Raw genomic sequence first — 10,422 nt, forward strand, 5'->3', positions numbered from 1 at the left:
TAATGGAAAACCAAAAAAAGCGAGTAGACCCGAGGCGAGTCGAGTAGATACCACGCAGTGGAAAACCGCCATAAAGGGGAGTATTGAAGAATAAAAGGTGGTTCATGTTGCACTCACAAACACAGCTGTTTAGGAGAGTGTAGCTGCAAAATGGTATTGATCTCAAACCATTTTTCTTTTAGAGATATACTGTTTGTGTAAACATGGTCTGTGTCTCTATGGAAACCCCTTCAGTAGGTAGGTTTACCTGCTGTGCATCTCCCAGCTGTTTAAAGTTGGCCAGCGCAGCGCCCTCGGCCTGGCAGGCAGCATCGGCCTGACTGAAGTTCATCTTGTACTTCCCGTCTGGAGAGCGCAGGTGGAACACTCCGGCTGTGTTGGCTGAACCACAATAACAATGTTACCTATACCTTACCCTCAGACAGCTCATTGCAACAATTTAATCTCTTGTTAGAAAATGTAATGTAATTATTAATCTATTTTACTGCCTTATAATAATCATCTTCAAAAGAGTCACATACCTCCCCAGCTATCGTCAGACACTCAAGGCTGAATTTCTCCCCTTTTGTCTATCTTGACTGTTTCACTCCCTTCACATGTCAGCTAGAGTTTTAATCACCTTTGAAATAGTGCATCTGTAACATGGTAACCATGGAGAAAGGAGGGGGGATTTCAATGTATAAATTGAAGACTGCAGAGTTCAGCTCCTCAGTCAATTTCTGTACCCATTGCCGTCTATTGGCTCCTTGCACAAGTAAAGCTTTGTTAAAGTCCTCCAGTGACTCTTTGTAGTCTTTTGGTAAAAATTGTTCTAACACTCTACAGGTGAAAATAAAATGCAATGTATTTATTAAAGGCTGAAAAAGCTACTTAAAATAAAAAGGTAGCTGATTAAAATGGATTCTACCACAGCCAAATAAAACTTTTTATTAAAAACATGCAGACTTTGGCCTGCCTGCAACCATGGCTGACATTCACTGGCTGTTTCTGAGGCTCCATTTTAAAGCTAGAAAGATCCCTTATGATATTGGTATCAGAAGACACAAGAAGATCTAAGGTATCCATTGGTACCATGACATGATAGCTTGTTGCATGGCCATTCACAAAGGGGTCCCTTGACCTCTCCCTTCAAGAATTCATGGCCCTAACGAGCTCATGGCACTAAAGAGCCATGCTAACGAGCTCATGGTCCTAAAGAGCCATGGCCCTAACGAGCTAATGGCCCTAACGAGCTCACGGCCCTAACGAGCTCACGGCCCTAACGAGCTCATGGCCCTAACAAGCTCATGGCCCTAAAGAGTTCATGGCCCTAACAAGCTCATGGCCCTAAAGAGTTCATGGCCCTAACAAGCTCATGTCCCTAAAGAGCCGGCCCTAAAAAGCCATGACCCTAACAAGCTCATGGCCCTAAGGAGCTCATGGTCCTAACAAGCTCTGGGCCCTAACAAGTTCTGGGCCCTAACAAGCTCTGTGCGCTGCTGGCTGTATTCTAGCTGAGTGCTTGTTGACATCAGTTTACCTGTCCCAGAAAAAACACTAAACAACCCTAAACCTATGATACACAATAGTATACATAACAAAGGAACGCTGTAAAAAGGTCAGCTGCTCTAAAATCACCATAGCAACTTGGAGTAGGACTGTGGTGTCAACATGGCTCCTGCTCCGCAGAGACAATAAATCACATGATCACACTACAGCACATGATTCATTACAGATGTGTGACCATGGTAACTCAAGATTTCTGATGTTCCTGGATGGATATTTTGGACCCAATCAGCCTCTTACTGATCTGTTACCTTTATACAAGAAGACATTGTGGATGCGTTACTATGGCAATAAAAGGCAGCATATACAGTATGTTACCATGGTAATAATCATTGCAATAACAGTCAGTCCAGCTGTGTCAGCATGGTAATAACCATTGTAATAAAAGTCAGTCCAGGTGTGTTATCGTGGTAATAATAATTGTAATAACAGTAAGTCCAGATGTGTTACCATGGAAAAAATTGCAATAAAAAGTCAGTCCAGCTGTGTTACCATGGTAATAATCATTGCAAAAACAGTCAGTCTAGATCTGTTACCATGGTAATAACCATTGTAATAACGGTGAATCCAAATGTGTTACCATGGAAATAATTGCAAAAAAGGCAGTCCAGATGTGTTACCATGGTAATAATCATTATAATAACAGTCAGTTTAGATGTGTTACCATGGTAATGCAGGTCCTTGCAGGTGGCCACAGGGTCGCAATCTCCATTGCTTTCCAAGCAGCGGTCAACAGGGGGCACAACCTTTTCCAGACACTGGACTCCATTACCCACGTAACCCGGCAGGCACTCGCACTGCCGCTCGCTCTGGAAGAAACAAATTACTGAGTGCTTAGATTAAATCAGGTTGCATGTTTATTTACGGTTGGTCAGTGAATCTGTTTCTCTCCTCTCAAACTAGTTTTCTTGACCAGTATTAAACCAGTACCGTATATACTTTATGTGTATTTTAAGAACAAGACAAATTCAGAAACATGTTTAGGCTTCTTTAGTTTAATTTACGGCCTGCCCCACTGAAACTTTCACTGTCCTGGATCTTTCCAAACAAAACCAAAACCCCCAGACTTCTTAATTCTTAATCCTGATAACATGAAAAACAAAGATTTTGAAGAAAAAAGTTAAACAACGGTTGTTACTTACTGGACCAGTGAACTTGCAGGTGGCAAAGTCACTGCAGCCACCATTCTGCTCTTCAGTACACCTGGAATACAAACAGACAGCAGCCTCATGCCACAGCTCCTACCTCCAACATCCCCATTTTAACGAAAAGCCTTTGAATCTTGAACATAAATTCTCCTTTAGAAGTAGAAGAGAAAACAATGGAAGCATGATTGGCCACGCCCACCTGTTGATGGGCTCACAGGAGTAGCCGTCTCCTTGGTAACCGCTGTGACAGCTGCAGTTGACGAGAAGTCCCGTCTGGTTACAGTCTGCGTTCAAGTGACAGCCGCCATTGTACTCGGAGCAAAGGTCTGGAGCTGCAAAGAGTTTTCAAAGTTTCACTGGAATTGTACCCCTCTAGCTTTCATGAGACCAGTAAAATTAATTAATTGATTGGTCCCATGTGCAGTATATTAACAACATACAGCATGGGAAAGATTTCTTTGCCAACCATTTTTCTTAAAATTTGGTAACTTGTTACATAATTGTTGACCTAATTTTCAATAAATGAAAACCTAAGGAACATATATACTGTATGTCTTTACTCTGCACTTAATAATATTGGACTTTCAATTAAAAATGGCTCGTGAAGTTAAAGAAAAAAATCTATATTCTAACTTTATAGATTTTTTTTTGGAGAGAAATCGGTTCTTGTTGGAGGGACTGACTGAAGGATCTGTGTCCGCCTCTGGAGCCAGTGTGTTGCCAGTGCAACACCTCAGAGTTTGTAATCCTGCAGACTGACTGTATTGCCCTGCTTTACTTTGCGACGGGTACTTTTATGTATGTTGTGTGTGCTTTTGTATAAGACAAGGCAGCTTTATATGTAAAGCACATTTCAGCAACAGGGCAATTCAAAGTGCTTTATATTTAAACATTAAAGAGCAGTTAAAAACGATTACAAAATGTAAAACAGATACAATTCAAAAATTAAAGTTACAGTGCAGTATAGGAAATTAAACATTTAAGAGCAGTTAAAAACAATTAAAGTATGAAAGCAGATAAAATACAAAATTTAAGGATGCTAGGATGGGACGATGTATAAGCCGGTGCTCTATACACGTAATCCACCTGCAATCCTTGGTGTTCCCAGAACAGGCCGGTCTCAACGATCTTACTTTTTAATTTTCTTTATATTCTTATATAGATTGTCATACAGTTTCAACAATGCATCTTCAGTATAAAAAATTAACAATTATTTAAAGAAAGGCAACATCAAAATGAAAGGTCTGAACTGAGAGTTGCCGTGGACTTGAAGTTTTCTGGAAATTTGTTCCAGATATGTGGAACATAAAAACGTAACGCTGCTCCCCCATGTTTAGTTCTGACTCTGGGGACAGAAAGCAGACCTGTCACAGACCACCTGCGAGGTCTGGGGGGTTATAGTTTAGTAGAAGATCAGAAATATATTTTGGCCCTAAACCATTTAGTGATTTATATACCGAAGCATTTTAAAATCAATTCTTTGAGGCACAGGAAGCCAGTGTAAAGACTTAGGAACTGGAGTGATGTGATCCACTCTCTTGGTCTTAATGAGAACTTGAGCAGCAGCGTTCTGAATCAGCTGCAGCTGTATGATTGATTTTTTACGGAGACCTGAAAGGAGAACATCACACTAGTCAAGTCTACTGAAGATGAAAGAATGGGCAAGTTTTTCCAAATCCTTGTTGTTCTTTAACCCTTGATATATTCTTAAAGGTGCACTATGCGTTCCCGCATGGTTTTAGCACAATTTCTTTTTTGTTTTAAATCACAGGCATCTCTCCTTGATCCGCTAGCTGCCTGCCTCCTGAATACACCGTGAAAAAGCCTGGTTTTGGGAGACAACACAGGAGTCGTTATCGTCAAACAAACACTAGAGGCACAGCCTGTGTACCAAAACAAACAAACCACATTCCAGCCAATCCCAGACAAGATGGTTGGGGGAGGGGGTAGGGGTTAGAGACAGTTAAAGCCCTGACACACTAACGCCAATAATCGGACTGTATGGCAAGGTTGGTGGCTTGATTCTGTTACGTGTGTTCCGTGCCGCCGTCCATCGGAGGGGCCGGGGGCCGACCTGATGTACTCAGTTGGAAGGCTGGCACTGCCGGCAGTCGGATTCAAATGACCAATCTGATTGGTAGAGTGCTAACCTGGAAATGAGGAGCGGGATGAGCGTGACAAGAGTCTCTCCAAATCGGACAAAAATGGTCTAAACTGACCTTTGTTGTTCTAAAATGAAGACAGATTTAGCAGCTGGGACCAATTGGCCTGGACCAATCAGGTTGACTGGATGATATTGATTGACAGCCAGAGACCCCGTTCATATTTTCATTACTTGCAACACTCCCAGAAGTCCAACGTTCACTCTGAGCTGAGAGCCACCAACCAAGCGGGAGTCAAATTAATTTCCTTGTTTCTGATATGAACACGAGACGTGTGTGACTCAAACATCTCACATTTACAAATGAAACGCCCGTCCTGTGAACCTGAATACATTTTAACATCAATGTATGCTGTAACGATTTTTCACTATAAAGTTGCTGAACCGGCTGCTGTTTCAATCCTGTCAGCTCTCTGCAGCGGGCAGGGCGGCTGCTGACTGACGCGCACACACACACACACACAAACACACGGTGGATGCAGGAAAAACTGCAGATGAGACGTACAGGGTGACCTTAATTGAGGACAACTACATTATTGTAGGTGCAATGATAAGTTAAAGCCCAATAAGTACTTAATCAAACCGTACGAATGTGTATCCCAGCCCGTGATAGGAAATTAACAATGGAAAAATCAACAGGCCACTGACAATGACAGATATGTTCATATTTGATTCATTCAATGAAGCCATTTTCATATTATACCAACATTTGCAACATCCTGAGCCATTTTGGTAAGATTCCCAGGAAATCTCAGCCCAAAGTAATTAATCAATAGAACTACATAAAAACCACAAACATTTTTTGCAACTTTCACTGTCTTCTGCAACTTTATGTAACAAATCGCAACTTTTATTGCAATTTTTGTCAGGCATTTTGGGCCACAAGAATCTAAAAAATAGGCGGACATGACAGCTTACAGAAACATGGGGGGAGGGGCAAGCTTGCTTTGTTTTGTTTGAAATTTACTTGGAACGCCAACAGAAGTGACCATGCAGGAACTTATCTTACCTTTAAGATGATGATAATAGGTTGACTTTGTTGTTTAAATGTGGCTGTTGAAATTCAGATCTGAGTCCATGACTTCACCAACAACAATATAACAATATCTTTCTAAAACAGAGACTGATTGTAGCACTTAAGCCTTGAACCTGTTGAGTTGCAGATAGACTAGAGATAAAATTGTCTACATGTTATAAGAATATATCTCAGCAACACATTACTTTAATGGACTATATATATTCAGATCTACTCGTGCCCTAGATGGGGCAGTCATATTAAAAGACTATTAACTTACACAATCACACAGACAGCAATGTTTTGCCGGATGTCCTTCCTGCTATTGGCAGCTTCAACTGTGATGCTTTAAAGGAGAATTCCAGTCGATTTCAACACGTAGCTCTGTTGTTTGGAAATATGGAGGTCTGTCAAACCAATCAGTGCTGCCTAAACTGTGTTATCCTCCAGCTAGAGTTAGCACCCAATAGGCTTAAACAGGGCAAGTTATAAACATGTTTCTAACCTCTGAACATGTTCAAAATGTCATTGCAAGTACATACTCATGTGAAGTGAGTAACTTCACATGAGTATCTTCAAGTGAGTTCCCTTCGAGGGAACACACGGAATCTGACTGCTGAATATGTAACATACCCTACCTCCTTTTATTTCCCATTTTCGGGTGAAGTCCATACTAGTTGATTGTTGAACTCATATAATACAATATTCCAAAATGTATTTTTTCCACAAAAAAAAGATTTGCCGTTGTTATGTCCTTAATAATGACTATGTAGAAACAGGCTGTAACCTGACACCTCAGTGGAGGCAAAAGAGGAGAGCGGCAAGCTGCAGCAGGTCGGAAGTTCAAGAGCCCACCGTTGCTTAGTTACCTATGTGCATGCTCAATAGCGCTTGAATTCAGATTCACTGTGTTCCCTCGGAAGGAATCACTTCACATGGGTAGCCATTCATTCTGAACATGTTAAGAGGCTAAAAACTTGTTTAAAACTTGCCCTGTTTGAGCCTGTTGGGTGCTAACTTTAGCAGGAGGATAAGACGGTGTAGGCAGCACCGATTGGTTTAGTTTTTCTCTCTACTGACAGCACTCCAAATTTACAAACAACAGAGCTACGTGTTGAAATTGACCAGAATTCTCCTTTAAACCGGGATTATGTGTTTAAAAAAAATGCTGCTTTGCATTGGGAAACCGCTGTGTGATTGCTTAGCCAGATTGTGCTTGCAAGGGTTACTGAGGCCAGACAACGAAAGATTTCCTAGGTGTGTTGAACTTGCCTCATAGTGCAGGTCTCTGAATTAAGCAAGACTCCCCCATAACATCCACATCAATTCAGGCAGATTACCTCAAACCACCTGATCATGTGTTTCACTGCTACAGACTGAAGGCAAAATTCCCCAAAGCAAGCAGGAAGTGAAGCTGGCTGTACTCCATACCTGACACAGCAGCCAGGGTAGAATAAAAAATAAGTTTTCACAGGGCAATTATGGCTGATTTTTGCCACTTATGTTTGAAAATTAGGTAGATAGGCATTTACATACCCAATCAATGAGAAAAAAGTCTTAAGTTTTTTATCTGAGACACAGTAGGGTCAGGGTGATCTGACAACCAGCAGCAGGTCTTTGGCCAAGAATGTAGGAGTATTTATTGTTATCAAGTGTTGAAGGTCAGACATTTATACTCTATGTCAGTTTCGGACTTTGGCTGCAAAGACATTTGGAAACTGTTTAAAAAGTTACGTTATTATTAATGTACTGTATGACACCATCATCATGCTCTGGTTAGTTTGGTATTATCTTGTTATGTTGCTACAAGAATCACTATTGGGATGCTGACAAAAAGCTGCAGAAATTCAATATCTCTGGCTGGTGAATCGTTGTCCTGGTATGTGGTACACTCACGTGGCTCTGGACTGCAGAAGGTGCCGTTCCCCTGAAACCCAGATTGACACTGACAACCAACACCTGGCACACAGTCGGCCTGAGGATGGCATCCCCGGCACTCCTCTGGGATGGAGCCTGGACAGGACACGGAAGGATGATTCATCAAAGAAGGAAGTTAAAAAGGTAAATAGGGCTTTAAAACTTTAAAATGAGTTGATAATAGCAACATGTCTGTATGACAACAAGTAGGAACAAGAAAGCATAAACAGAGCAGAAATATCCACCAAGGCTGTAGGTCTACATCCTCATCCTAATCTAAACTAGCAATAACACCTTGTGGTTGTATGCCTCCACCAAGTTGCAGTTTACATCCACAGTCTTATTTTTTTTAAGTGCAAATAATAATCAAAGTATTACTCTCTCAAAAATGTAAGTGCAAACAGAGACTGACTAGTTTTTTTTTCATCAAGCATCATACACTACACACACAGTGATTAAATAAACACAAATAAATAACAATCAACACTCAACAGAGGATTTTTGATTTTTCCTCTGTTGCATTTCATTCACTGGAACAGTCAACAAGGTAGTAGCTACTCTAGTACTGATTTATATAAAAAAAAAATTAGGACAAGGGGAGAATATTTTAGTCTTTGTTTACTATCATTAAAAGTAAAGTTAGGATTTGCTCATTTGAAAAAAGACAGTAAATAAGAGGGAGATTTGTGAGAGCCAGCAGCAACACTGCACTGCAGGCTGCAGACATCTATCTCGGGTTAGCAAGAGGGAGTAGAGGTACCCTCTGAAACTTTTATACTGGGTTTTACAGCAGCTTTTTTCCAACTGCAACTATGCTACCACTCTGGAAAAGTTAACTCAAAGTCAACTTTGGAGAACAGGCAGGAGGGGGGGGGGGATCTTCTAAGCTGATTTTGAAGTCAAAGCAAGACTCAGATAAGAAGAAAGAAGCTCTATAAAATAGATCCAGGATAGCCACATTGTCAATGTGAAATGGATGGACGCGCATGAAGTATCCGTCTAACTGTAATGTAATGTTTAACTGTAATGTAATGTCTTACTGTAATGTCTAACTGTAATGTAACGTCTAACAGTAATGTAATGTCTTACTGTAATGTCTAACTGTAATGTAATGTCTGTGGCAAGCCTCTTTGCGCAGATCCTGCCCGGGAACCTGCAGCTCATCTTCCTACACATATCGCTGATGTCCATACAGCAGACCCCGGAGCGAGAGCCACCATGGTTCGCAGACAGTGTGAACAATGCCAAGGCCAAGACCAGGCAGTTTGGCTAGTACAGCATGGGAGTTGAAAGAATTAAACATGAAAAGATGCAAATGATGTAAATACTATAATTAGTGTTTCTATGATTTTCATGCTGTATATATTGAGTTCAGTATTTGGTTTGAAAAAATTGGTTAAAATGCTCTTTCTTTATTTGCACACATCCCAAGAAGCTTGATATGTAGTATGGAGTCATTATTAGACCTACCATAGACCTATACCCAACCTTCCATTTCACTCTAAGATTCTTGAGAAAGCAGTCGCCAAACAGCTATGTGACTTTCTGCATAACAACAGCTTATTTGAGGATTTTCAGTCAGGATTTAGAGTTAATCATAGTACAGAGACAGCACTTGGGAAAATTACTAATGACCTCCTAATTGCATCAGACAAAGGACTTATCTCTGTACTTGTGTTATTAGATCTTAGTGCTGCATTTGATACCATTAACTGTCATATCTTATTACAGAGACTGGAACATTTATTGGCATTAAAGGGACTGCTCTAAGCTGGTTTAAGTCTTATTTATCAGATCGATCTCAGTTTGTTCATGTTAATGATGAATCCTCTGTGCACGCCAAAGTTAGTCATGGAGTCCCACAAGGAGGTGTGCTCGGTCCAATCCTGTTCACTTTATATATGCTTCCTTTAGGCAATATTATCAGGAAGCACTCCATAAACTTTCATTGTTATGCAGATGATACTCAATTATATCTATCAATCAAGCCGGATGAAACTAATCAGTTAGCTAAACTTCAAATGTGCCTTCAGGATATTAAAACCTGGATGACCTGTAATTTTCTAATGTTAAACTCAGATAAAACTGAAGTTATTGCTCTGGGACCCAAGCACCTCCGTGACGCATTATCCAAAGAGATAGTTACTCTGGATGGCATCACCCTGGCCTCCAGCACCACTGTGAGGAATCTTGGATTTATCTTTGATCAGGACATGTCCTTTAATTCCCACATAAAGCAAATTTCAAGGATTGGCTTAGTTCAGCTACGTAATATTGCAAAAATCAGGAATATCCTGTCTAAAAATGATGAAGAAAAACTAGTCGATGCATTTGTTACTTCTAGGCTGGATTACTGCAATTCGTTATTATCAGGCTGCTCGAAAAAGTCCATAAAGACTCTTCAGCTGATCCAGAATGCGGCAGCACGTGTTCTGACAGAAACCAGGAAAAGAGATCACATCTCTCCTGTATTAGCGTCTCTGCATTGGCTTCCTGTAAAATCCAGAATATAATTTAAACTTTTTCTTCTCACCTACAAAGCTCTTCACCATCTTATCGCTGTTCAGTAACACTTGAAAATATATGTTTTTCTCGCCTAAATTTTTACCCTTAAAAAAGTGCTGCTGTTTCCACAT

General features: G+C 40.6%; 1 protein-coding gene and 1 long non-coding RNA gene across 2 annotated transcripts in view; one reads left to right on the forward strand and one right to left on the reverse strand.

Moving 5' to 3' along the window:
- LOC117943084 overlaps positions 1-8,492 on the forward strand; it is a 13,727-nt gene extending 5,235 nt beyond the window's left edge. Inside the window, exon 3 of the long non-coding RNA XR_004656279.1 lies at positions 8,478-8,492. This is a non-coding gene — a long non-coding RNA (uncharacterized LOC117943084). The remainder of the gene's footprint in view (positions 1-8,477) is intronic.
- Positions 1-10,422, reverse strand: part of stab1 (stabilin 1) — a 102,261-nt gene that overhangs the window by 22,582 nt on the left and 69,257 nt on the right. The window contains exons 58-62 of the mRNA XM_034868989.1: positions 7,766-7,882; positions 2,893-3,025; positions 2,688-2,748; positions 2,210-2,354; positions 248-381 (exon numbers count right to left, since the gene is read on the reverse strand). Of these exons, the coding sequence (XP_034724880.1) occupies positions 248-381; positions 2,210-2,354; positions 2,688-2,748; positions 2,893-3,025; positions 7,766-7,882 (590 nt within the window). The remainder of the gene's footprint in view (positions 1-247; positions 382-2,209; positions 2,355-2,687; positions 2,749-2,892; positions 3,026-7,765; positions 7,883-10,422) is intronic.

The sequence above is a fragment of the Etheostoma cragini genome, chromosome 4, assembly GCF_013103735.1.
Source record: "Etheostoma cragini isolate CJK2018 chromosome 4, CSU_Ecrag_1.0, whole genome shotgun sequence".
Taxonomy (NCBI): domain Eukaryota; kingdom Metazoa; phylum Chordata; class Actinopteri; order Perciformes; family Percidae; genus Etheostoma; species Etheostoma cragini.